Consider the following 27,343-nt stretch of genomic DNA (forward strand, 5'->3'; position numbering starts at 1 on the left):
GAGACTCGTATGATTTCGCTAATTGGCAAGTAAGCTGTCTTGGTGGGTGCGTTAGTCTATTCTACATTGTAGTCTGGGAAGCGCCCATTTTGAATTATTAGTCGCTGATGGTGACAAGGACAGGGCAACTGGACTTGGAACGTAGTGTTCTATTCAGATTCAATGTTATAATAACTGCATGTGACTTTAAGGTATTTAAGGTCCTTGGTTTTCCACGAGGCGTTAAGGGACGGGAGGTCCCTATATATACAAGAGGTTGGTGAGGGCGAAGAGTCCTCGCTTAAGACCGACTTCGGGCCTCGTGATCTTTTGCCTCTGTTGTTGTGTAGCCTTTAGTGTCTCAACGCCCTTATTGTGAGCCAAGCGTGTGACAGGGATGGCTAATTTGTTTCTGCTCTACAAATCCGAGATCATTTAAATAACACCTAAAGTAATAGATCCCGTCAAGATTATTTAAAAGTCTAGGAATAGACTATATTTCCAGTGCCTCTGCGTAGCCTACAACTCGAGGCCCGCTCTGCCTGTTATAAAAGTCTTATCGCCAGTAGTGCTAACAAAACCCCTATAGATATCAAGAAGATATGGCAGTGTTCTCCTGTGCTTGTGCAGCCAAGCCCTGTGTCATTTGATGATGCGGTGTCAAGCCTAACAAGAGAAGAGAGAGCTCAAGGCTCACGCTTATGCGCTAGATATCGGAAGTATTCGGCCAAGGGCTACTATTGCTGGATCTTTTGGCTCCAGGACTCAGCGGTCAAGCCCGATAACCGTCGTAATAGCCGCACAATTAATTACCATGAAATAAAATAGTACCCGGCTGTGCTGCAGGCGCTTGATAAGTTGTCATTTACTAAGAACCCTTTTATTATACTGCCATCTGCAAAGCCTGAAATTCAGTCTAAATGCGAATGTCACATGTCAGTCTGCATGCCATAACGGGTCGTTATCATTGGATGGGAGCGGAAAGCCGTTACTGAGATAAGACTGGCCGCCCTCTCGCCCCATTGAGAGAATATGGCATGGATGCTGGACGCAGGCATCGACGAGTCAATCCTGTTCTGACCTATCCCCTCTCTCAAGTGCAAGGTTTAACTTGGCGGACACCATTGGAGAGTGGTGACTTCATACAACTTGGTAGTTGGGTATCTCGAGTATATTCCGACGTCAACATTTGCGGCTGACCCAATAGTAATTTTGTGGCTTTCCATCAATATGACTGTCACAGGGCATGGTGGCAGGGATCAATGATGCTTGATGGCGACCCGTTTCTGATCTATGGTATCTGATATTGGCCCTGCTACAAGAAACGTTTATTCTCGACGTTTATTTTTGCTCTGCGCCTAGTCTAACTTCACCAAAAATAGCAAAACTTTACAGTCTCACTTATTCAGAATTCTCAAGGCTACAGGGACTCATGATTCAGTATTCTCAACCCCGAAGACTACACTGTTGGCCAGATCTGTGCTACGGACCGATAACAGCTATTACGCACTAGGCAGGATTAGGAAACGCCGATGAATCTTGGCTTGTTATCTTGTGAGATAGGTGGTGCGCTATATATGCTCTGCAGCAGTCCGTCGCAAGACTCGGGTTACACAACCTCTCTAGTTGGAATCACCTGAAATGCCAAGGATGCGCTTCGGAAGAAATGTAGACATCTATGTGAGTGAAAACGCCCAGCTCTTGCTACCACGCAGTCTTTGGTCCAGTGCGAGAAGCAGCTTTTATACTTCTTATATACGAAAACAAGTAGGACAAGATGGAGAACGGAGCAAGGCTGCAGACCGTTCCCTAGAAGGCTGGCATTGTCTGTCGACAAGTCTGGTAGCGAATCCAACCTGCGTCGTGGTGAGCAGGATGGCGACAAGATTACGCTCACCCACAGGGCGGTGCCATCAACAGAGTCACTTGCATGGGCTGTCAGGATGGTGTAATCAACCTGGTTATCAGTCTTATGACACACTCCTTTCCGCGTCTTTCCTCTCAACCCCGCTTTCGAATACGCGAAGCCCTGCATTTACGCAATTCCTACTCTAGGGTGATGACTATTGGCTGTGGTGTCTTGTTTCCGTCATGTTACCTGCGAACCGCCAATAATGACATCAAGCAGTCATGGGTAGGTCACGCTGCGGGTTCATCACTTGGCAGTTGATTGGAAGAGACCCCGGTATGCGAATTCAAATATGCAAGTTTGTCAGTTGTGATATTCTTGGCGACACAGCCACGGTTGTAGTTGTAGTGCTAATTCCTGAAAAAGACTTTGGAGGCTAAACTAAAAAGAAACGGTTGACGGTTGTGGCAACAGGCAGTTGGTGATTGGATAATTCCAGAGTCGACGTCGCCAATTTCAATGTCATCCGCAACATCAAAATTTTGGAGGAACCATAAACCATCTTCAGACACATGTGCTTGATGGCAGTCTTTCTGATCAATCGCAAACCCTTAGCCGGTGGCGGGTTTCTCTCCGCCTTGGGCAAAGACGATGTACCTGGGAACATCCCCGGAGCCCTTTACCTGCATCATTCTCTCTTAGAAGTCCTCGGCCTTTGGAAAGCCTTGAATTCTTTTGGGAAGCCTCTGGAAATTCTGAAATGCCCATAGACCCTTGGAGTTTGCTCCAACCAGCTTCTTGGGAGCAAGCGTAGGACTAGCCACGCTTGCGATACCCGCCGGCACACAGAGTAAAGGCTGGATCTCGAGTTGTTTCCAAATATCTCTTCTAAACAGAATGGATAGGTTCCGGGTTATTAAAGCACTGAACAGTCTCAGGTATAGTCGTATACAACATCCCATAGAGCACATCCCGTGTCCCGATGCCTTCATCGTACCATCAGGGGCAAGGAGCTCCGGATGAATTTGGCCCCTAGCAGTTTCTGCTCACAATTAATTTCTGCAGAAGCAGCTCTCCGTATCCAGTCATTCCGCCACGTCATCGCGCGGCGTTTTACAGTCAGCTCGTGTGTATAATGTAACTACAACCTCCCCCGCCTCCATCCTTTTCTTCTCACCCGTTTCGTCGTTGTGCACCAATGTAGCGAGCTGTAGAGTAGAGCTTAAATACGTGCAGTATCCCTCATTTGTCGTCCTCTAGGCCGGAGTATGGCATGTCGTAATCTGAGTTCCCAGCCGTTGCAGCAACAATGCATTCCTCCATCACGGCCACTGCCCTTCTTGCCTGTGTCTACTTGGTGTACAGATTTTACGTCCGCAGGCAAAGAAAAGCCCAGCTCCCGCCCGGCCCCAAGCCATGGCCGCTCCTTGGGAATATTACGGACCTACCTCCGCAGGGTGTGCCCGAGTATCAACATTGGCTCAAGTACAAGGACACCTACGGCCCCATCAGCTCCGTCACCGTGCTCGGACAGACCATGGTAATCATCCATGACCTAGAAGCCATTCATGAATTGATGGAAAAGAAGTCGCTCATGACATCGGAACGGCCGCGATTCGAGTTTGCGCACAGCTTGTCTGGTTTCGGCAAGTACCTCAGTCTCCGGCCCTACGACGACAGCTTCCGAAGGCAGCGCAAAGTCGTACACCAGCAACTCGGGACCAAGGCACTAGTGGACAAGTATCATGCCGTGCAAGAGGAAGAAGTTGGGCGACTGCTCCTGCGGCTTCTGGAGGATCCGCAAAATCTTTGGCAAAGCTTGAAAACGTGAGTTCAACTACCATGGTCCGAGTTGCGCGCATTTCTCGTCTGGAGTGACTGAAGATGAAGCAAACAGGAAAGCCGGAGCCATCATACTCAAGATCACATACGGCTACACGGTTCAGCACAAAAAAGTCGACCCCCTGGTGAAACTGATTGAAGAAATGATGAGGAGGGGCTCCGAGGCCCTCGTGCCCATGAGCTATGCAGTCGATCTCTTGCCTGCTCTCAGACACGTCCCCGAGTGGTTCCCTGGCGCTTCGTTCCAACGAGTTGCCAAGAAGTCGACGGATATCAATAAGATTGTGACGGATGTTCCGTACAATTTTGTGAGACAGCAGATGGCGCAGCAGGATCACACGCCGTGTTACGTCTCTAGGCTCATTCAAGAACTGCAAGATGAGGACCTGCGGCTCGACCCCGTGGCCGCGGAGACGATCAAGTGGTCGGCGGGAATCTTGTACGCCGGGGGTTCGGACACGACCGTTTCTTCTCTCTTCAGCGTGATTCTCGCCCTTGTCAAATTCCCCGAAGTCCAGCGACGAGCGCAGCACGAGATTGATGGCTTGACGGGGTCGGATCGTCTCCCGCAGTTTGAGGACCGCAGCAAACTTCCGTATGTCGACGGCGTCGTCAAGGAAGCGCTGCGGTGGTTTCCCGTAACACCAATGGGCGTGGCGCATGCCGCCAGCAAAGACATCATGCTGAAAGGATACCTTGTCCCCAAGGGCGCTATTATATTGCCCGCCGTGTGGTGGCTCCTCCACGATCCCCAAGTATACGCGAATCCGGAGTCATTCGACCCTGCGAGGTACCTGCCACCGCGGGATGAGCCGGATCCCGCAAAGGTGGCATTTGGGTTTGGGCGAAGGGTTTGTCCGGGGAGATACCTGGCGGATGCCGCTATATTTCTTACCGTTGCCCAAATACTTGCTGTATTTAATGTAAGCAAGGCTCTTGATGACGACGGCAAGGAAATAGAGCCGGTGGTGGCTAGCGGATTTGGATTGATTGATCACCCGGCTTTGTTTCCCTACAAAATTACCCCTCGAAGCGCAAAGCATGCTTCGCTGATTCGAGATAACACAATGGGGTTTTCTGGCAAGGAGGCTAATGCCGATGCCCTCCATGCAGCGGGGTTTGAAAGCCTCAAGTTTTAACAGCTTTGATACCGTTAGATCCTCCGCCGTCACAGGGTGATGGGTTACAAGCTACCTTTTTGTATTTGCCGGCAGACCAATGGATGGGCTATACGTGTGTGTTCACAGGCTTCTTGTTGTATAATGCATCGATAAGAAGAAACTACTAGGCTGCTCACTTGGGAATCGGCTAGGCTGAAGACTAAATTGCGATGCGTTAGTGTACTGATATAATGGATATGACCGGGATATTAAAAAGGCAGAATGCAACTCACAGGAGCGCCTACTTTCGAGCTGGCTACAGATAGCATGGCCAACGTTGTATCAAGATCAAGAGGCTCAGGCAGTAAATCCCTCATTATGCAGAAAGACCAATATGCACTCTTTTACCTACATAAATTCAAAGTCTATCATCTTGTCCCACTTATCCTAAACAAATCTGTCGAGACTCCAGACAGACAAAGGCCAAGTTCATGCAGATGCGACCAACAGAAGACATCACAGGACGCCTCAATATGGATCGGCAAATAGAAGCCCTGAATAAGCAGATTAGGGACACAAAATACCCGAGTGTGGCAGTTCTTTGTTTGGCATGTTGTTCCACGTCACACAGGAACAGAGGGCAGCCAGCACGTGCGGCATTTGCGCAAATACAGAGGGTCGCAAACGGAAACATACCATCGACAGACGCAATGTGACATGAGGAGTGACACGGCGTCATGGCGTCGAGCGGCACGATACGACCCCATATCAGCACCCTGGAAAGGAGAGCTGCATGATGAGCCGCGCCGCTGCTTGGCCGCTACGTAGGCGCGGGTCGCGGTGGGCTCCAGCTAACTCATTGTTCAAACGGGTTTCTGGTCGCGACCTTGCATGAGAGAGGCCGCGAGGGTGCTCAAGTTTATGAAGCGAAAACAGATGGTTGGAATTTTAAAACACACTGTCAAAGAGACGTAGGCGAACGCTGGAGTAGAGGGGAACCCCGGGAAGGAGGACTACACAAAGGGTCAATAGCTGTGGGATGTTTAAGCTCATGTAAACCTATATTTGGAGCTTTTATTCATGCAGGGCGGGTAGAGTAGCGGAGGCGGGAGGTCAAGCGCGGGAAGAGCGGACGGACGGAGGTGTAATTCGGGCCGAGAGTCACGGCGGCTATCGGGTTTGACTGTTCATCTATGGAGCAAGAGGATCCATTGATAGCAGCTCTTGTCCAAACATGGCCGATATTCATCTTGTCAGTGTGCCCTCGTGGCTCTCTCTCTCTGTGTGTGGCACTAACACCATGCATCGAGTAGCGATAGCCACGAAGCAGCTACGTGCATATTTGTAGCGTCGTACGGCTTTAATTTGAGTAGCGAATGCTCCGCACATGTGGAAATTGGGGCTATATGTCGTACAGACCCATAATCACATGTATGTAGCCCGCCGGTTTGGTTACCATAATCGACTTCTCCTGCAGAAATGAACATGCATGACTTTCCTCTTACGCCCAACATCAGCATATATCAAGTTAGACTAATGAGAAAATCTTTTTATAACTGCATGCGCGAAGTAACGGTACACAACCTCGGGTGTTTGTCTTTTTATACCCCAACAGGTCCTCATAAACTTATAGGAAGCCGTATCACAAGCCTGACCACGTATACAACCCCGGCACTGCTTCTCTCCCCGGCACAGAACCTCGATTTTATTCGTCGGTTTTATATGCCATACGCTGCAATGGCTGATCAAACTCGCCCGGTCACCAGCCTAGACCTGGGCTTTTGGATGCGCCATAGCATCTCACCCTTGATTGCCTTCCTCAGGGCAGCTGGCTATTCAGCTGCGGACCAAGGCGAACACATTCGAATCCTCTGCGAACATGTCCTTCCCAATATTGGACCTCGACCAACAGCGCTACATCCTATTAAAAGCTCGCTTACAAATAGCGGTTCGCCCATAGAGCTTAGCCTCAATCTTTGCTCTGGAAAGCCGACGGTGAGATATTGCGCCGAGGTCCTGGGCTCGACCTGGTCCAAGGACGACGATATATATGCGGTGGAGACGGTACAAAAATGCTTGACATCCCTTTGCGCAGAACTAGGGTTTAGCAGGCGTTGGAGTGACAGGCTACTAGAGGCTTTCACTCCCACTGCCGAAGAAGCAAAGAGATCGCAGGAAAACCTGCAAAAGTGGATGGCAAGCCTCCTGCCGCCGGGACTGGAAATAAAACCCGTATCAAGGCTGCCCTTTGCTGCGTTTGCTTTCGACTTGGATGGGCCCCGGGCTCTTCCCAAGTTGTACGTGAGTCCAAAAGTCAAGGAGATTGGCTCTGGAAGCTCGACAAATGAGACTATTTGGAACCTTTTGCGTAATCTGGAGCCCCCAATAAACTCCAAAGCTGTCGAGGCCATCTCCGAGTAAGTGTAGCTTGCTATCCTAAATTCACCTTGCGCTACTGCGTCTACGTTTTCCTTGATTAGGTTTCTTGCTGACTGGGAGCAGATTCCTCCTCGAGGGTGTGGTATCCCCTTCTATTGACATGTTGTCAATTGAGCTCGTTGATGAAGAGGATTTGCATCGCGCCCGGGTTAAAATGTACATTCATACCACTACTAATTCGTTTAATACCGTGCGGCAATGTTTAACCCTAGGCGGTCGACGTCGGGACAAAACAACCATGAAAGGCTTGGAGACCCTGAGGACGATTTGGCACCTGATGATGCAGGAGAAGGACCAAGTCGCTGATGATTATGAAAAGCCGGTAAATGACGCCGTACAACAAGCCATGAAGCTATTCTTTTCCTTGGAAATTACCCCCGGTAAAGACCTCCCTGAAGTGAAGTTGTACGTGCCAGTCTTTGCCTACATGAAAAGCGATGCGGATACGGTGGAGAATTTCGAAATCATGTTGAAACAATGCAACCAAGAGTGGGCTTCCAGTGGAAGATATAGAGACATGTTTGAAACTGCCTTGTACGTTACATTCCCTCCCCTTTTACCGCTTCAGAGTTCTCGCGAATAGACACATTAACCGGATTCATTCTAGTGGGGATCTCAACCGGAAGCGCGAGGCGCCGATACATAGCTACGCATCATTCTACTACAATGAGTCTGGTGTATACCAAACATTATATTTTTGCTTGCCAAGAGAGTTGGACGTTGACGCCGGAAATATGATGGAGCACCAATCAGACTGCTAGCCGCGGCCGCACAGAGCACGGTAGTTTGGACAGATGTCGGTATTTGGACAGAATAAGAGACTCTGGGTTGTCAAGGCAATGGTGTTTTGGTGGCGGTAGGTTAGAGTAACCGCCAACTGTAGTATATTGTCACGCTTTTAATATGTTAGATTCTTGCTAATACAAGGCCAACCATTTAACCCGCCAAAGACCCAGATACGTCAAGTGATATATACATAATGGGTCTGCGTACAAAACCTACCAGAAAAATTGGCCAACTCTAGCTCAAGCTCTAGGGTCAGTGGTTAAACTGGGCAAGCGGCACGTTTTGCAGCCGAGATTGCAAAACAGTATTTGAACATTCAGGGGAGGAAGCGGCTTGGTGGCAGGGGATGCGGGCATAGGTTTTTCACCCAACCAAAGATACCAACCTGGCATGGTTTTCCTGCAAGTGGAAGCATTTACTATTACATGTTTTGACCCATCCAAATAGACGTGCAGTCACCACATCAAGCAGGGGCAAGTGAAAAGCACAATGTGCCTGGCCGTACCCAGCCAGAGAAACGCAACATACCACGTAATACATACAGGAGGAAGCATAGAGAAGATTATACTAGCAAATAGCATAAATTCCATGTGCGTTAACAAAACAAACAAGCTTTCCTGCAAGCAGCAACGCTACTATACTTGTAGGTATACTTCTGTACAATTTCTTTTTTTCATTCTACACTCTTTCAAGTTGATAAAGTTGATACCCAGGCCACGAGCACATGAGGAAACAAGCAATCTGTCCTGAAAATCGTTACATATCCGGTGGCCGTTGGCTTTGAAGGATCGGTTTCCGTGGTATGCCGTTTATTCGGACCTGTCATCCAACATTGTGTTTAGTTTCAGAAAGCTGTAATGTTTTGGCCAACCGGATTAGTTTCCGATAGTTGTATATACCATCGCAGGCAATATTAAAGACCCTAATACCGGATTCCAGCATTCATACATATATCCTGATGCATGTCTCAGGCCTTGACGCATGTCAGAGGTCTCGACATCAGTCCTCCCAAACCTCCATCTCGCTACACTCCCAATTCCAGTGCCCAACAGAGGCACTTTTTCTCGCAGAATGCGTGGCTGGCGTGAAGCGGGCTTGTAATCAAGAAGAATGCGGGCTCGAATTACAACAAGACACCACCCACCAACTCACTGTGAAAAGACGGTATTTGAGCCAATAAACACTACTACAAGACTACCGGCTTCTCTATCATACAATGTGTCTAGCCGGATAAAGAAATGTCTGATAAAGGCATGAATTACTGTGATTCTTTCTCTAAGAGCAGCCAAGTACGAACTAGGTCACAACAGCTCTGCTCCTTTTTTTCTGCGAAGCCAATACAGTCTTCTACCTCTCTGCCTCAGTTCTGGATGTGCTTGTCGACTATAGGACTGTCATCCAAAGCGAGCCTCCATCATTTATCTCTATCCGAATTCCCTTCTTTCTGTTACTCTTCTGCTCATTTGGGCTGTGACTGGCAATAAGAATTGGGCCACAGATACTATTGGGCACTCACGCAGCGGTATGTTCGTTCGTCATATCCTTCTTTCTCATTGCATCGAGCACTTATAAGCCCTTGCAGGCACGGAATATATTGATCCATTGACGAACTGTGTTCGTTGTTGCCCTGTCGGGTAGCATGCCGTTCCCAGAATGCCTTGGGAACCCTCGTCAAAAATCCAATCGCAAAATCTCCCGCGAAGAGAGAACTGCGGGCCGTGCAGAGGGAACACACTCGCCCTTTATGTATCGGGCTCTTCTGAAGAAAAAAAAAAAACACAGGAGCCGCAAGCCAAGCGTCTCGAGCTCATGCAATCCATGCTGCGAGGAGGGTCTGACGACGCTCAGAGAGTAGAGGTTCAAATTTAAAGATAATATTAAAAAGTGTTTAATGTCCTTGATTTTTTAAGAGAAAAAAAGGAATAATAACTATTATATATAAGAAGAGAATATATATACTTAAGGCTCTTGCTTAAGCACGTATTTAATTTATATAACTAATAGGTCTTTTATTAGTAAAGCCCCTTTATTGGGCTTCACGATTTGTCGGGCCGTTTCCGTGTAACACTTGGTCAGACGCAGCAAGGTTCCAAAATCAAAGCCTCGGACAATACGGGCGCAGCGCAGATAACTCATAAAATCATCAATACAAATTGACGAGCTCAGTTTTCTTACAAGACAATCCAAATGAAGACAATTGATATCGCGGCCTGGCCATTTTGCAACGAGGCGGTTTTACGTTGGGCTGTGGCTGTTGATTGGTCATTGTTAAACAGAAGGACACGTCGTGATATTCTATTGGTTATGAGCAATGCCTTATATGCACTTTTGTTTACAACTAGGCGTTAATTGTACTCTGCGGGACGGCGCGGCGAATCATCTTATCTCTGGTAAGACGTTACGACCGTGCCTAATAGACCGTTCGAGGTTGGAGTGTTGGAGCATGCCAAGGTTAAACCACGCCAAGCAAAAGGGAATTCCACAAGTGCCTGTTTCAGTTAACCTTGTATACCCCTCGGTTGTAGATGCTCTGTATTTCACCCGTTGACAGACTTGCTAGCTCTACGAGGTATATATGTTTAGTTGAGCGGTAAACCGCTGCCCCATGTCCAATGCCAAACTCTAGCTTTCAAAGATGGCCAAGAGCCAGGCTGTGGGTAGGACATGGAATGCGGTCCAGGTGCGTTCCGACATGTACTCTGTTTGCATTTCTCACTTGCCAAAATGACAAAACCTACAAACAATTTCGCAAAATATATTCACAAGCACCGAGCCCATCTTGCCATCACCTTCTGAAGAGTCTTCTACGGAAGACAAAGCCATGACTAGAGGCACGGCCATCAAATTCAACAGAGACACCACAAGCACATGCAAGGGCTGTTCCCCGTGCTGGTCGTCTTCTATTTATCTTCCCATGGGAAACTGAAACAATCAATCATGTATCAACTTGAATTTCCAACAAGGCCTCGTTATCCTATCAATCTAGCCAAAAATCGTCCAAGCTCTCCAAAAAATCCAAATCTACATCAATAAAGCTTTTCCAAAGATCCACCTCTCTCAGCCACGGCTTCGTCTGAATGGCAAACGTGACGGCCGTGCAAGTCTTCAGCAGCTCCTCGGCGTCTTCGGCCATGACAAAAATCAAGTCTCCACGACTAACGACACGTTTTCCAAACTGTTTTTGCAATAGTTCTATTCGCCTGGAAGTGGTGAGGTGTGCGCTGAACTCGCTCCCCGGCATATCCTTGGGCACGAATTTCCACTGCCACGTTCGGCCGGCGCCGTCGAGGAAGCTGGTTCCGTGTCGGCTTTGCGGCCCAACCATCAGAGGGTAGAAGTGCGGCGCTGACCACAGCCGAAGAAGCGCAAAACGCGCGCTTTGGTGGTCCTTGGCGAATTTTTGGGCAAGCGGCAGGAGGGCAGGCCACTGGTGTGGGTGAATATAGGACGGGGGGGTACGTCGGGGGGCAGTTGTTGTATGGGTCTTCATAGTTGATGAAGAGATCTAGCTTGTCGGGCCGGTGAGGCTCCGTGTTGGCCGTGGCCGTGCCAGGGACGATTTGCGGATCACTTTGATAGTATGCGGGCGCGACCACGCCCGCTCGATATACTGTCAATCTGTTAGCAAACTTTGCGACGATGGGGGATGGCCTGGCGGGATTTGACTGACAATGTGCAATGATGGGGCGGATCGCAAGGCTCCAGTCAAAGGGGTATACATCGGTGAAATAGTTCCGTGAGCCCAAGACTTCCTTCCACTTTGCCCAGAACTCTGGTTTGCGATATTTGTAACTCGTTCGAGTTCTTCGATCAGGCAGGTTTACTGCTCGCTGCTTCGGGCTAAAAAGATCCGATTTCCAGAGTTCTTTACACTCAGTTGACTCAAGAAACTTGGTTACAAGCTCGGTCGCTGCTAACCCGGGAAAGAACATGGCCATGGTTGCAAATGCCCGGACTAGATCGTGGATAATAAAACTGTGTGGCCATGGCGAGAAGGGGTCGTGAGTATAGTCCTCGTAGTTGGCACGCAATTGAAGCCAATCCATTATCTCGACGACAAACCAGACCCAGTCTGTTGACCCAGAATGGCTATGCCGAAGGATCTCATCAATCTTCTCTTGAACCTGGTAATACTTCTCAACACTTCCTGGTTCAAGATCTCCTTCATGAATTGATTCCTTAAACTCTGCCATATACGTTAGCCTCGTCTGCGATAGTCATAGCTAGTTCCACTCACCAGAGGACCTGTCACGCTCCATTAGTTCCATGCTGTCTGCTTCATCAAGACATTCCCCAAATGATAAGCTCTGTTGCATTGCGTCTAGCCCCGTCCGCTTGAGAAGGTTATTTCGTTCACCAATAAGCGTCTCCTTTCGCACCTGTTCTATACCGGACTCCCATAATTTGGGCAGATCCCACAGATGACCATCTTCCTCATCGTAATTCGCGTCAGACGGCGGCCCTCGCAGCTCATCTTCTAACTGCAGTGGCGCACTGCCCTTCAGGCTTTTGATAGCATGCCGGAGCCTGCTGGGTAAAATACCGCTCTCGATTCGTTTCACGCCATTCTTAATCTCCCTGAAAGGCACGTTTCGGTTGTTTGAGATGAGCTCATCCGGGAATAGTACTCGATCTTCGGCGACGTTGGCTTCGTTATAAAACAAATATGGCGAGATGGACGCGTCTGATGCGTCTCGACTAGTCACGGACTCTCCGTTAATGTTGAGAAGCACGAACTCGTTCGTTTCATCCGTCAGCTTGTGCCATAGGGTCTCAACGTCCTCGCCTGCCTTAATTTGCCGAGTGCGCATTGAGCCTTCTTCCCGGGTCAGAGTGCGCAAGAGCGGCTCCATGTGTGCGTAAATGTCGCGCGCATTAGCTATCCGCCATGCATTCTTAAGTTCCTGAAGTGCGTTCCTGTTAGGCAACCCTGCATCCAAACTGCCGGTGTGAGGGACATGGAACTTACTTGTATGACGACGTTGTAAGTTTCTATGGCCGATTGACAAGGTACAAAGTCCCAAATGAAGACGTCGTAATAGTCATCGAATCCAAAACGCCATTTCCGCGACGCGTCAAGTATCTGGAAATATACGGGACCAACCTCCAGGACGTTGACATATTCATTTTTGGAAGCTCTTCCAATACCCTGCTTCTGGCGGTATGTCCACAACTGTTCCTCGGGAGGAGCGGTAATGACGCGACCAGTCTTGCCATCACGCACGAGGACCAGCAGCTCTCCAGCCCGCATTACAAGATACTGCAAAAATCGGCGAGTGACGGCGTCATTGCGCTTCATGTGGCCAACAATGATGTTTCGCGTCTCAATAATATCATGTTGACGTCGACCGTGGCCTCTACCACCGACCTGAGTATGTCGGCTGTATTGTTGAGCCTCGAAATCGATAAAGTAAGGAAAGAAGCCTAGTTGTTGAAGCTGCTGAACCATTCTGTTACTGCCCCACGCGGCCCAGTTGGACGCTGGGAAGAATTGCCAGAGAGTAAGCAGATTCAGGTCCGAGAACTCAGCCCAGTTGCGGCATAACTGGATGGCATTTTCAAAGCTGCAGTCCTTGGCCATGACAGAAAATTGGAGCCAGCCATCTCGCGACATGGCCTTCTCGCTGGCGTGGTTCCAGATGCTTTTGCCACAAATTGTGACTTTGGTCTTGCGTGACTTGGACTTTTTCTGTTGTTGTGAAAACAAACCACTTTTCTTGAGATATTTCTCTATTAGCCAGGGATGGGTATGAAGATGCGCATAGCGCCGGTCCTCAGTGACCAGTTCTGAAAATGATTCATCGTCCTCATCGTCGAGAGAATCCTCAACGTCGTCGTCCGCTTCGTCTCCTCGGGCAAAGTCGGCACACGCATCTCTTATGACTTGAAGAGTAGGGTCTGCAACCTTTAAACAGATGTCTCGCAGATCAGATTCGGCAACATCGGCGTCGTCAAGGAACTCCTCTACGCTGTGGGCTCGGATAGCAGCGGGTAGCATGGATGCCTTTGCGAGGATGAGGCGGCTGAAAAGCAGCCGTTTAATCTCCCTGATGTCCATGATGACCGATTCGATCTCGTCATCCGTCATGGGTGCCGTCTTTTCGACAGTCTCGTGGGGATTCTCAAATGTGCCCACAATCTGGAAACCCCAAACGTCATGATAGTTCTTCTTGACTCCTTCTGCAAGCCGTTTCCTCATTTCTGCTTCCGTCTCAATGTTGATCATGTTTGGCTCCTGCTGGTCGGGTCCAGTCGTAGCTTGTCCGCTTTCCTGCATTGCCAAGAGTCTCTTCTGCCCTCTACTAGCCACGTTGGGAGAACCTGAAGATCCACGGGATCCATTATTAGAAGCTGCTTTGCCCTTGGCCTTTTGCTTCTTTTTGGACTTGGTGGCGGTTGCCTGCGGCTCACTGCTGTGGCCAGCCTCTTGAGCGGTAGCGTCTGAACCAGCCGCGCGTACAGGATCCTCACCCGCATCCAGTACTTGCATCCAGAGAAAGTGCTTAATCAAGTCAATGTAATTGTCTCTTTTGTCGTGTTCCGCATCTTCAATAGGATCACAGTCTCCATCGTCGTCTGCCTCATCCGTCGACGTGGACATTCGCTCTCTATATGCATCCTCAAGGTATGCGTCTTGGCGCTTCTTTTCCTCCCTTTGTCGAATGAGGTCTAGCCTGGTTTGCAGATTCTTTATATGACGTTTGAAGAGGGCAGCTTCCTGCTTCACCTTCTTCTGCTCCTTCTCGCCATTTGCTTCTTCCGTCTCCTGTACTTTGCGGACCCAAGTAAACCATTTCTCCTTCTCGTATAATACCTGGGCAGTTCGCTTTTAAAGCATTGCCAAGGCCCGGAGAACAGTATGACGTTGGCTGCTAAGCTTGTCAAGGTATGCTTGGTGACCATAGTCAACCTGAAGTGGGTAGAAGTGTTTGTGGTGCAGCTTGCGTGCATCGATGACCTTGCTGAACAAGACATACTTCTCAAACAGATGGGAGTGCACTTGTCGAAGCACCGTCTCGTCTTGGATGCGCTCAAAATTGTCGTTGGCGAGAGGGACGTGGGAGTTTTTAAGATAGGCCGGGGCTTCATCGTCTATCGCGTCTAGTTGGGCATTACGCCGTTTGTAACCCTTGTATAGACCAAAAGCCTGCTTGGCATGGAGCCTGCAGAAGAGGCCGTTTGCGTTTGTCGCGACATCCTGGCATGTCTGGCCATCAGACAAACGTAGGGCCTGCTCCGAAGGGCGGTTAGTGCTGCTCTCGTCGAGGGGACATCTTTACACCTCACCTGGCATTGCGGCTGGATTGGCGTCATCGCGGCACGAGGTCATACATCAATGGACACCATGTGCTGAGCAGCTTGTCCACATTGCTGGGTGGCTGAAGACGCGTCGTTTTATCAACTTGGGGCCCGCGTTTCTCGTGTGACGTTGAAGGCGGTGTCGAAATCACGACTCCACAATTTGATTCGCCAAGCAGGGTTTACAGACGCGTGAATGATAAATTTCTGGCGGTCCAATAAGAATATTTTCTGGCAAAATGCAAGCACTTGAGTCTCGAATAAGTCATCAATGATGTTTCTAGGCCGTGAAGAGTTCTGCATCACGGCCTTCATGTGCATAATTGGGGTCCTCGAGACGTCCATCGTAACCATTTGAGCATTTCAGACGAAGCTTCTGACTCTTCCCATTCGGCTACGACACACACCACCACTATCTCGACAGTATGTGATTACAACTCGTATCTAAACTCCCTGTTTTGGACGTCTGTTAAATCCAAGAACTCGTGGTTTTCTTCTACAACGTAAGAAACCCCAGCGGCTGCCTTTTCTTGATCACGAGTTCTGTTCCTTCTAGCCAGCACCCACCTCATGGCATACAGATCAACTACACACAAGAAGTAAATAATGCAGATGGAAATCTTGGCCGGCAGGTATCGCGGTGCGTCCTTCTTCTGAAACGTCTGAGGCGAAATGATGTTGCCCACAGTGTAGGCAACGGTTCCAAGACATGCAACCGTAACCTTCTTGGTTGAACCCGCCACATTTGTGCTCTGTAATCCAAGAATCGTTGTCCAACCAATAGGAATACCACCAGTCAAGTAATACCCGATTAACGCGGGAACTCTACTTGTCGTGGCCATCAAGATTGCTCCAATAATGGCCGGGACATGGCCAGCAATGCACCACCATATTCGCTGTCTGGTCTTCATCGCAAGCCACGTCAGGCCCAACAAGGCGACGATCTCATACGCCCCGAGAGGAGTGACGAGGATAAGAGACTCCTGGCTAGAGTAGCCCATGCCCTTTACCAGCAAGTTGCCGAAACTGGTAGCGGTAGAGTTGGGGATATTGGCTGCAAAAATCCAAAAGCAGTACAGCCAAGTCATCGAGTCGGTCAGAGCTTCCCTGACCTGACTCCATTTGAACTTGTCAGACCCGATGCCCTGCTCGTTGCTTCGAATTCGCTGAATGTGGGCTGCCTTGTCCTCCATGGTCAAGAACCTCGCCGTGGCGGGAGAATCGGGGATCAGAAAGTAAAAGGCAATTCCAACCACGGAAGTAAGCAGACCCAGGAACAAAAAGATAATCTGCCACCCTTGGAGCGCGGCGTCCGGGTCGCTGCCAACATGTCTGGCAACACCGTAGGCGAAGAATCCGCCGAACATCTGGGCTGCTCCGCAGACGGAGAACCAAATGCCGACTCGAAAAGCCTGTTCCTGCTTGGTATACCATTGTGAAGTGAAGAGCACCCAAGCAGGGACGACGGCGGCCTCGAAGACACCCAGTAAAAATCGGCACACCAGTAGAGAAGCGTAATTCTTGCAAGCTGCGATACAGGCCAGGACAACTCCCCAGAGAAATACATTGATGGAGGCGTATTTGGCAAGAGGGAAGAGTTGAATGAGCCGAATGGTTGGAAATTCAAACGCGAGTTGGCCGAAAAAGAAGATGGACGCCACCCAGTTGAACTGGTTTCCGACAAGGCCCGTGGCCTCTTGGATGCCAGTTACGCTGGCGTATGAAATGGACGTCTTGTCAATGTACTGCAAGAAGTACACGACGCAAATCAGCGGCATAATGTGGCAGTCGATGCGACGAACAAGGCGTTTCTCCTGCGCCGGATCCAGGGGAGCTGTTGACAAGTCTCGGGTCTTGTTGACAAGTTCCAGGGCCGCGTCAACCCCGGACGATTTATTATAGCTTGGTTTGGGGGAGGTAATTGGATCATCACCAGAGCTACTAGCAGCCTCTGCTTTCTCATTCGTGGCTCCGGGATTTCCAGCGCCCAGAGGCGGCTGACGTTGCGATCTCGCTTCACCCATCGTGGGATGCGTGTGCTGATGACGGCGAGAGCCCTGCATAAAAGAAGAAAGACATGAACAAATGGGAACCGATTGACGTTCAACCTTGTTCTTTATAACATGATTCTTGACGTCGGCCAACTTTAAGGATCCACTTGTGAGCCATGTAAGCGTGAGCACATCATCGGAGGTCAAGACCCGCCAGGAACTATCAAACGACAGCTAATTAAGCTTGACTATTTTTTTAAGTGCCTGAATAAAGATATGCACTAGGATAAACTATACTTTGTTGTTATCTAGAGTGAAAATAAACGTTCTGCATTCCCTCCCTGAATAGTGTCGCTGGTCAATACGCCGGCACAGCAGTTGGTTAGTTAGTTGGTTGACGTTGACTCTGGGGCCGACAGCATCTTGATGCATGCGTGGGGCTCGGATGAGCACGTCATCTTCCGACGGCATATCGACAGTCAAACTATCAATGGATCTTCGGCAGGAGGCTTGTAGCCGGATCATCCTGGTCTCCGCAGGCCACAATAATCCCTAGACCTAGATAATACCGCTCCCAAATCCTGTGTCCCCAGGATCGACACTTCAAGTCTGCTTTTCCTTTATATCTTGCAGCACTTTCGTAACATCCTTTACATCCTGGTGTTCAAGGCCCAAGACGTCGATTTGCCGCGGAAGCAACCCTGACAAAATGGCCTCTGCTTGCTCAGCATTCCCTTCCCCGTTTGCCGCAAGACCATATTGCATCTCCGCCCACAACGTCAAGCGGCTGTTGGCGCCAAACATCTTTTTTCGTTCGTCCACCACCATGCGGAATGTATTTTTGGCTTCACTGTATTTGCCTTGTTGCATGTAAATACCCGCGAGAATGTTGAGGTCCGCAACCGCGTCCTTGGGTAGGTCACTTGTGATCTGTCCACCGTCCCGATCCGATTTGCGCAGCTGGTTCTCCAGAAAGCTGTAAAATTCCTGTGCTTCATCATTACGGCCAAGCTTCACCAGAACTTCTGCCAGCGTGAGACGGGACCGAAGCGTATGCGGAGAGCTAGACCCAAATTGCTTGACGGAAGCATCGAGGGCTTTCCGGAGAAACGTGTTTGCCTCCTCGAGGTTGCCTTGACGCGACAGGACCCAACCCAGGCTGTCGTATGCGAATGAAAGTGCTGGATTCTCGTCCGAGGACGTGCGTGTAATATCCTCTATTAGTCCTTTGAGCAACTCTTGCGCATCTGCGTAGCGTCCATTGCGTTTGAGCTCGTCTGCTAGTGCCTGTCGAGCCGCGGTGAGCAAGTCCTGGCACTTGTCCCCATCCATGGATTGAGACGAAATGTCGATTGCTTCCCTCAGCTGGGCCGCGACCCTATCGCCGCGCTCCGGTAGCCAGCTGTACAATTCGGCTAGTTCAACCCGGCGGCGTAGACACTCGGTGGGAGTCAATTTCTCATTCATGCTAATCTCCGCAGAGCGTCCCTCATAAATCGACTCCAGCCATCTATCAAGATTCTGGCGAACTTGACTCCGTCGGTCCTGCTCAAAGTAATTCACCACTTGTGCCTTGAGCATGGAAATGTAGAAGAAACGAGCATTAATTGGTGGCCGAGGTGGAATAGGCAGGACAGAGTGCGCGAGTAATTCGGGAAGTAGCTTGATAATCCACTCCCTTGCATTTGAAGATTGAAAGAAGAGCTCAACCTGGTCCTTCAGGTGTTGGTCGTCCTTGCTCAAGCTCAAATGGTAGACCCAATAGAGGCATGCGTAGTCTGCCAATGGATAGAGGTTACGAAAGTCTTTCGAGCTCGGCAGATCATCAATGTGCCGGAATGACGCGTGCATGAGATACGCCAACAGACACGTCGCCATCTTCTGATGCTGTTCGCCGATCCACGTAGCTTCATTCTCAGCAGGCGCCGACGCCTGGCTGTGCAGAAAGTCCCGGAGGGAGTGATGGACAAGTCTCACATGGCCGTCCTCAAACTTGACCAGAGATCCGCATACTTGCACCGCGGTAGCTTCCAAGTCAGCGATGAATATGTTGGTTTCTGCAGATATGGCATTTGCCACTTCCGCAAGTGTCATTGGCCTTGTTGAAAAGGCCAGCCATCGCAGAATACTGTCTCGAAGCATAATACGTGTCTGGGGGAGGTCCTTGGACTGCTGCTCAAACGAGTCCCGATAAAGTTGGCTTAGAGAAGTAGGAAGGCGCTCCAAGTGTGAGTCAATATTGCCTTTGTTGATTTCGGTGTCATTCGCGACAATTTTGATGGCAAGTGACGCCCAGACAAAGATGCCTTCCGATTTCCGGGCTACAGCTGTGCTGACATTGTCGGCTTCCGGGTCTAGCTGTGGGTATTTGGCAGCTTCTGACGAGCAGAACCGTCTCATGTCGTCGGCAACTTTGGCGGCTGTTACTTGAATAGTGGGCGAATCCCTGAGTGCGCGTAGGATGCTGGCTTGTGGCCGACTGAGCACAAGCAGTCTGACGTGTCCGGCCAGTATCGTAGTCAGCTCAACCAACTTGGACGGAAGGTCAAACTTCAAGTGTGATAAGGACTCATCTGACAACTCGTCCAGCCCGTCTATGATAAGCGTCAGGCGCGGTGACTCTTTGACGATAAACCTGAACTCGTCCCAGATTTTGTAGCTGGCATCGTACGGCACACTCGCTGTGCCTGGGTTTGTATTATCGATGAGTTTGGAAACCCGTATCTTGACAAGGTCGCGCGTTTCTGGACATGATATAAGTTGAGCTGCGAGGTCATGTACTAGCACCGCTGGAGTAGATTGTGCGGTACAGTGTGTCGTGAGTACCGGTGATTCATCGCTGATCCCTACGATGTCGCCGGCAATGAAGTCGGCCAGAAACGTCTTGCCTATGCCCACTGGGCCTTGAATCCATAAGACGGGTGAGCTGCTCTCATTCCACGCCTTCCACGCCTGGTATACTGGCTCCTGACGAACCCACTCGCAGGTCTGAGGTAGACGGTGTCGCTTCCTTGCCGCCTGCTCGCCTCCGGGATTGCCAGAGGCGCTGAAAGCTCTCTTCTTGCTGGAGCCTTCCATGAGGAGAATGAATAACCGCCCCGCCGAAGATTGAAAAGTTGAAGGCCTTGAGCAGTTACTTCTGAACGCTCTGCGTGTAAATAGCACCAACATCTAGCACATCTTGGGTGCCGTACGACTTTATCTACGCTTCCGTGATGGAAGAGAAGAGGGTAACAAGTCAACTCGGGATTTACACCCTGGTCCTGGTCGAAACTCGGGAGTTCGAGACCACGGCCGACCACCTGCAGGCGGTTGCTGCCTCGATGGCAAGGCGCACTGCAGCTGAAATGTACATAAGCTGATATGTTTCACAACCACAACAATAAAAGTGACGAGCTGACACTATCAAACGCCACAATTTTCAGCCTGCCCCTTTTGGTGCTTCCCCATTCTCCACATTCGTGTCAGCTCAATGCTCTGTTGGCAGCCCGTGCAACCACCTTTGGTCTCGGGGATTTACTCTGTGAACATGCTCGCATATACATAGCAGAAGAAATCGTGAAAAGTCGCAGGTAAATTGACGTGAAAGATCCGAGAGGCAAGTTTGGATGTTCTTCTATTTCCGTACTGATCAAAGAGGACTTGCTGCTGTTCGAACCGCTGGTCTTACATCCATACTATACTAAATACACCACCTATTAACCATCCAATGTTTCCCTTTATTCTACAAAACGCGTCAAAATAAATCAGATCAAGTTCATTTGCAGCCAACTACTGGAAGAGGGCTCACTGCTGCCTCCTGTTCCTTGCCACTAGGCTTATGGTGTCGACGAAATCTTCCAAACGCGAATAGCTGAGAGACCGACGACTTTCGCTCCGTCTTTGTCATAGCAGAGCCTCTCGGTGTTTTAGCCCGGGGCAATGTTTCTTCATATCTCTTTCCAACAAGTTCTACATCTGGCCGAGGAATGCTCCGCGTGTCATTCTTCAGGTCGGTTAGCAAGTGCATCGCCTCTTCCCATGGAAGAACCTGCGCCAGAGGACCCTTGGCTTCAGCCTGCTTGTAATACGCCTGCTTTCGCAAGGTTCTCCCAAAGACGCCAACTTGATACTCGGCGTCTTCCTCGTCAACAAGACTATTTACGGTGCGGCACCAGTCAAGGAAGAACCCTCCCTTGTAATGAACGTATCGCTGGGCAGCATTCTTTCTTTCTGTCAGCGGTGCTCGTCAGGAAACAAATGCCCGAAAGGACGCTTACAGTTCCAATGTTGATCTCCTCTACACCATATTCCAATATTGTCCGTTGGATCTGGCCGATTTCCTTGACAAACTGTGGGTCTTGGTCTTTCGGTAGCACCGAAATGAAGCCCTTGATCTCGCTGGCAGGTATCTTTGCCAACATTTAGTGGTATCTCGTGTCAGGAAGGCATTTTCAAACGTACCGCAACCTCGGGCCGGTGTCTATACGCAATCGGTAGCCCTTCCAGGTAATTGTCTATCACACGGCGGACAAAGTTCTCGTAATACCCGGACACTAACTTGGCACCAGGTTCATCGCCTACATGTACAAGTCAGTGGCAGTCCTGGCATTTCCATCAACGTACCCCATGACAATTCTCCGACACGTACTCTCATCAACTTCCCACCTCGTGTTGGGAATTCTATGAGTGAGCCAATCCTTTATGGCAACGGCCGTATTGTTCAGGGCGTCAGAGTCGGCAGACGTGTCTTCCCCTTTCTTGGAATCCCCAAAATCAGAGATTCCCTTCACCACACCTAGGCAAATGGGACCCTTTGGCTCGAAATGTTTGCAGAGCTGGATGAACGCGCTCGCTTCCATGTCGAGGGCGATGGCGTTTCGGCCAACCTAGTCTATGAATCAGGCTTCGTCCAACATGTAAATGAATGAGCACATCTACCCACCGACGATCGAATCTTCTCAAATACCTGCGCGGCGTCGCCTCGGACCGAAGACCCGGATATGTACTCGCCGTAACGAATACCGTGCCGTTTGTGCGACTTGGTAAACCCCTGCATGTCTCCGGCCTCGACAGCGACCGGTTTGTAGTCCGGCAGGAATACCGCATTGCCGCCGGGTCCTTGCGCCTCCCACTTGCCCTCTTCATAGTTGATGGCCGCTTCGCCAAATACTACATCGCGCAGCGCCAGCCCCAATTTCCCCGTGGGGTCGTCGAAGCCGGCGCAGACGCCCGCGTGCAATACAAACCGAGGAGAAAGCGTGTTGAAGAGTATGGCCGCGCTGACGGCAAAGGACTGGATTCCCTGGCGCAAGGAACTCGTAATGTAGTACTTCAGGATATCCCCGGACGGTAGTTTGAATTCGCCCAAGTGGAATGTGTGGCCGTCTCTTACCATGGACACGTCATGGCCGCTGAGCCGGTGCTTTTCGTCGTCGATGCCAAGAGCCCGCGCAATCTGCTGTGCTTCTGCCGGTCGGCCGCAGATGATGCATACCGGGCGACTACGGAGTCGGCGTAGATTCGAACGACTCTCCTTGTCTGTCGGCATGGCGGGCAAGGGTTCTCGAAGGGCACGGCAGGAATGTCTACTGTCGCACGTGCGTGATTCGCTCTTTGGACTATCAGGGTGCTCGAGATGCTTCACGCCGGAGCGGAGCATGCATTTAATAACTTGGCTGCACGCGATTTCCACGGCGACGCGTCCATCCCGACTGCGATCAGCAGCATGGCGCCCGCAACGAATGCTGGATGGTTTCCAGTGAAGTTCTGACCTGCGCAGACCTGAACGGAGCTGAAATCAATATTCTTCAATGGCCTGCGCACAGTGTCCAATGCTAGGCGTCGGAATCGCACGTTGGGTGCGCCACCAACTCCGGCAAGGCCTCGAACCCGTTCTGACACACTCGGCTGAAGAGGCTATTAATACATTATGATGGCTCACCTGGGCTGGCTCAGCCCTGTGTGCCTACTTCTCTAGTCACACAGCCCCAGGCTATTGCATTTAGTGGGCGAGGTTAAAAGGAGACATGGCTTTGGCCTGGGGGCTGATGCCAGCGTGTTGACAAATCTGCGGATGTCGCCGCCCCTTAGATTGCCAGTGGCTGACACAGACGAAGCCCCCAGGTGGCATTTCTCTCAGCCTCGAAGAGTTACGCCGCCATTCGAGTTATACGAGCTGGGCAGAATGCCTAGCAATTTTTGGACGCTCTACGGACGCTTTATGCGCAATAAGAGCGTAGCCACGTTCGTGCCTCCCTTAAAGCTGCGATTGAGCCGCGGAGCCATAAGTCCTGCCGAATAATTCGGAACAGGATACTACTTGATACCCCGTACTTGTTCTAAATGGAAGAATGTGTGGCTGACGACGTATCATCACGAGCTACAATAGGAAATCTGCGGCCGAATGTGGATCATAGCCCGGCCGGCTGACCGGGACGGCCCGCCGGGTACAACAGATCCTGGTATCCACATCATGGAGCTCGCATGCTGTCAACTTCATCCTGGAGAAAAACATCCCGCTGGAAATGATTGCACAAGGTCTAGAATTCTCCAGTCAGTCGTCGTAGCTCACATGGCCTATCTACTTGATTCCATGCCATGTTTGTCGAGATGGCCAAAGCATGCTCGTGGAGTTGTTATTGTAAACGACCAGGGTCAAGATTTTTCGAGGAGATTCACGGCAGAATCCTCAAGCAATCTTTGTGGCCTTCATATCGAGTGGTGGGTAGAGTTCCTATAGCAAAGCAAGGTAACTGTGGGAGTATTAGATACCATTTGTATCTTCCTAATAAAAGCAACGATTGAGCGAGTAGAGAGAAGGATAAATATTAATTATTAGTAGTAATAATAATACCTCCACTAATCCCCAGCAGACGCGTCAAAGTTCTCATGTGTCTGTGCAACCAAGCATTAGGTCGTATGACGACGTGGTTGGCCAAGTTTAATGTAAAATGGCAAGCACTTGAACAAAACATTGAGGCAACAAGGCACACGCTCTTACCCTGTGATATGCGTACTGGACACCAAAGACAACAAATGAGTCGCCCAAATGCATGGACCAGTCGCAGTGCCAAGCAGGAAATCTCAAGGACCGTGGATTTCTCAACCAGAACTCTTTGGCATCAGATGCTGGGAGCAACGAAGAAATATTCTGGGCAACAAAATGTCACACAGTTTTGAGTTGACTTAGGCCGGATTTGATGAGGAAGTCGGACATGCTCAGCACACGGCTAAGTAAACGCGGTAATAAGCGACAATGTCTCTTGCATTTCCACAGTCACCCGCAAGTTAGGGATCGGGGTAAAGGGGAGCTGTTGTGTGAGATAGTACTGCTTTGATTGATATACCGATGGCTTGCTGACGCTCTGCTTAGTTTCAGGTGGACATTCCGTCGATTAGATAGGCTGGCTTGATGTCCTAACAAAGCGGCTATCGAGGAAGTTTCTGCATCTGCCGCGGAACCTAGAAGAGACATGCCAACGCAAGGTCAAACGCATACTAATAGAGCTTAAAACCAATGCGATGCGGTTTCTGTAGTTTTTAGCGTACTTGAAGCTACCTCTGATGCTGGCCAAGGTCTAAAAAGTAATAGCAACACGGGTTAAACACGAGCCACGAGGGTATAACGCCAGGCGTCGGTTATTTCGTGAGACGGGTGTTTTAGACTATTGTCCCAGCTTAGTGACAGTCGTTGACGCCACCGATTAAGAGCTACATCTTGCCCACTTTTCAGTCAAAGAGTATGTCAAAGTCAAGTCGCTCCTTCGGGGCAACAGCCATCGCGATACTGCTGCCTACCTGGCAACACTATTACAACAAGTATTTAGTTTCGTATTATTGCACTCCTTATGTAGTAAATCAAGAACCTTTCATTTTATCCGGACTGTGCCATACAATCGTTCTGTGTCACGAGCAGGGGGTATTATAGGCTTATTCACAGTAAAGACTTGTCTAGGACTCTAGACACTGCCAAGTATAAAATCTCACTGCTGAGTATGATGGGATAGAGACTGCTTAAATTGTTGCTTGGCCAACTTTGTAAGGTTGAGCGTCGTTCGAGCTTCAATCCTCATGCGTGAACTTTTATTTCTTTTTCTCAAGGTTCTGCTTCGGGGAATGTTTTTGGCATCATACCGGTGTTCGAAGTCGAACACTAACGCTCATATTGTTTGATATAATCCTCAACTTCTTCTCTTGTAGAACCAAATGTAGATGAATAAATGTACATGGATTGAGCCTTTACTGGGAATATTGAGTGCAAAACAACCGTAAGGGAAAATGCTAGACGTTCTAGTTAGAGATGACTTTAGCGTGCGGAGGCAGGGAGTTTTGACCTATCAAGAAACCTGTCATGGAAGACAGGTAGTACAACTGCAGTACTCCTGTTGAAACTTGAATTGACGGGTTGACTGTCATAAGGAAACCCGGTATGTGCGGTGCAACAGCAGCAACCCACTCGCTGGTATGTTAATATGATTGACTCCTTTCTCGTGGGACTAGGTGTGCACATACCGCAACTACTGATCGCCAATTGACGCCGCAAGTATACCAATAAATTCCCTGAGAATCCAGAGTATACAAATCTGACACTTTTATACGCCTCTTCTGCACGACAAAATAATGCGCTAGCAGAATGCCAATGAAGGGTTGCAAGAAGACTGCATACGCCGACATGACGGATACGAAAATAGTAGCACCACTAAGTAGGTACCAGGGATTAATGACGAGACCGAGGAAAACCGTAAGGAGCTGCCCACGCCGAATATTGATATACTTTGGTAGTAGGGATGCAATGTCAGTGCCGCCAGAAAACGTATTGCCCATCACATTTAGCGAAACTTGTGATAGAAAGAAGCCGAAAGCAGCAAAAAATACAGCAACGCGAGTCTTGGTCGCAGGATTCGTACTCTGCATGGCAGTAAGCAGCTGGGCCACGCTCCATAATCTGTCGCCGTATCGTTGCTGTGTAGCAGCCACGGTCAGGATGCCCAGGACATTAGACACCCATGCCGGAGCAAACCCAACGGCTTGTGGACACAGAGCCGAGGCGGGACGTTTTGCGAAACGCGTATAATCGCAAGTGCTGAGTGCTCCAGCGATCATGCAGGAAATGGTGACACTGATTGAGTACACACCCACCCATGGCACCTGTGAACCGACAAGAGGAGATGCTTCGTCAGCCATGACATCTCCAAAGCCGCCAGAGCCCATTGTAGCGCAGGCCCAGCCAGCAAGGATGACCTGGACTATGCACCCGGATACACTCCCGATATATGTGAGGTATCTCAGCCGTGAAGGGTTAAGAAACACAAACGGCAGCTGGATGACGAAATAAACAACAAACCCAATAAATTGCTGCAGGTTCATACCAGTCTTTTCTGGAACCGTGTTGTGAAGATTGTCTATACCTGGCCAAATGGCGCGAAGGCAGACGTACGTCATGAGTCCGCCTTGCCACGACTGAACACCGCACCATACAATCGACAGGATAATACGGTTCAGTACCACAAAGATGGACCCGTAGAAGCCCCAAGCTATTCTGGTGGCGACTGGAAAGGAGATGTGATGGTAGAGTCCTGGGAAACCGATGGCCATGGTAAGTAGTGCCACTATTACATGGCCACAGAAGAGCGTGATCAATGCCTGCCACCAGTTTAGTCCGATTGATAGCATACTGGATCCCTGAGATACGGCAAAATTAGCACCAAGTACTCAAGGGGAAACGTCTCAATCTTACGGCTTGAAAGTTGGACATGTTGAAAGACATGGTCGTTGTCAGGGCAAGGAACGCTGTCCACGCTGGTCATGGTCAATTTTAAGCTGGAAAAAGGATAAGAGACGTGGTAACGCACTCCAATTTCTTCTGGCCTCTTCAATTGGCTTTACGTCATGGTTCAGGAGAGCAGTCGGTCGCGGCTCATTACGGGGGTGCGAAACCTGTAGCTGGGGTAACATAATTTCAATAATGGTAACAAGTTGAAAAGTTGAAGCTTAGGATTAATCGAGCTGTTCTTATAGCAGAGGCAGCCGGCGATCAAGATCCATTCGAGGGAGGCCAGTGATCCTGGAATTAGAGA

The 27,343-nt window shown here is 49.8% G+C and overlaps 7 protein-coding genes across 7 annotated transcripts; 2 read left to right on the forward strand and 5 right to left on the reverse strand.

Moving 5' to 3' along the window:
• Positions 1 to 3,137: 3,137 nt before the first annotated feature.
• af510_1 (Multifunctional cytochrome P450 monooxygenase af510) lies at positions 3,138 to 4,809 on the forward strand (the record flags this gene model as incomplete). The annotated part of the gene is made up of 2 exons (XM_014687229.1): positions 3,138 to 3,655; positions 3,726 to 4,809. 2 exons carry the CDS (start codon positions 3,138 to 3,140, stop codon positions 4,807 to 4,809), a joined length of 1,602 nt encoding a protein of 533 aa, XP_014542715.1.
• A 1,698-nt stretch (positions 4,810 to 6,507) lies between these two features.
• Positions 6,508 to 7,792, forward strand: ltmF_0 (Indole diterpene prenyltransferase ltmF; the record flags this gene model as incomplete). The annotated part of the gene is made up of 2 exons (XM_014687228.2): positions 6,508 to 7,187; positions 7,273 to 7,792. The coding sequence occupies 2 exons, from the start codon at positions 6,508 to 6,510 to the stop codon at positions 7,790 to 7,792; spliced, it is 1,200 nt and encodes a 399-aa protein (XP_014542714.2).
• Positions 7,793 to 10,972: 3,180 nt separating this feature from the next.
• G6M90_00g061580 (uncharacterized protein) lies at positions 10,973 to 15,309 on the reverse strand (the record flags this gene model as incomplete). The annotated part of the gene is made up of 7 exons (XM_066130724.1): positions 10,973 to 11,288; positions 11,455 to 11,605; positions 11,666 to 12,181; positions 12,233 to 12,899; positions 12,965 to 14,821; positions 14,906 to 15,226; positions 15,283 to 15,309. The coding sequence occupies 7 exons, from the start codon at positions 15,307 to 15,309 to the stop codon at positions 10,973 to 10,975; spliced, it is 3,855 nt and encodes a 1,284-aa protein (XP_065986752.1).
• A 416-nt stretch (positions 15,310 to 15,725) lies between these two features.
• On the reverse strand, positions 15,726 to 17,318 carry G6M90_00g061590 (uncharacterized protein; the record flags this gene model as incomplete). Its single annotated transcript, XM_014687226.1, has 1 exon — positions 15,726 to 17,318. One exon carries the CDS (start codon positions 17,316 to 17,318, stop codon positions 15,726 to 15,728), a length of 1,593 nt encoding a protein of 530 aa, XP_014542712.1.
• Positions 17,319 to 17,888: 570 nt separating this feature from the next.
• On the reverse strand, positions 17,889 to 20,363 carry HET-E1_8 (Vegetative incompatibility protein HET-E-1; the record flags this gene model as incomplete). Its single annotated transcript, XM_014687225.1, has 1 exon — positions 17,889 to 20,363. One exon carries the CDS (start codon positions 20,361 to 20,363, stop codon positions 17,889 to 17,891), a length of 2,475 nt encoding a protein of 824 aa, XP_014542711.1.
• Positions 20,364 to 21,042: 679 nt separating this feature from the next.
• Positions 21,043 to 22,815, reverse strand: G6M90_00g061610 (uncharacterized protein; the record flags this gene model as incomplete). Its single annotated transcript, XM_014687224.1, has 5 exons — positions 21,043 to 21,489; positions 21,545 to 21,676; positions 21,729 to 21,844; positions 21,916 to 22,153; positions 22,210 to 22,815. The coding sequence occupies 5 exons, from the start codon at positions 22,813 to 22,815 to the stop codon at positions 21,043 to 21,045; spliced, it is 1,539 nt and encodes a 512-aa protein (XP_014542710.1).
• Positions 22,816 to 25,556: 2,741 nt separating this feature from the next.
• On the reverse strand, positions 25,557 to 27,033 carry DAL4 (Allantoin permease; the record flags this gene model as incomplete). The annotated part of the gene is made up of 3 exons (XM_014687223.2): positions 25,557 to 25,721; positions 25,779 to 26,948; positions 27,004 to 27,033. 3 exons carry the CDS (start codon positions 27,031 to 27,033, stop codon positions 25,557 to 25,559), a joined length of 1,365 nt encoding a protein of 454 aa, XP_014542709.2.
• Positions 27,034 to 27,343: the final 310 nt, after the last annotated feature.

The sequence above is a fragment of the Metarhizium brunneum genome, chromosome 3, assembly GCF_013426205.1.
Source record: "Metarhizium brunneum chromosome 3, complete sequence".
Lineage (NCBI taxonomy): Eukaryota > Fungi > Ascomycota > Sordariomycetes > Hypocreales > Clavicipitaceae > Metarhizium > Metarhizium brunneum.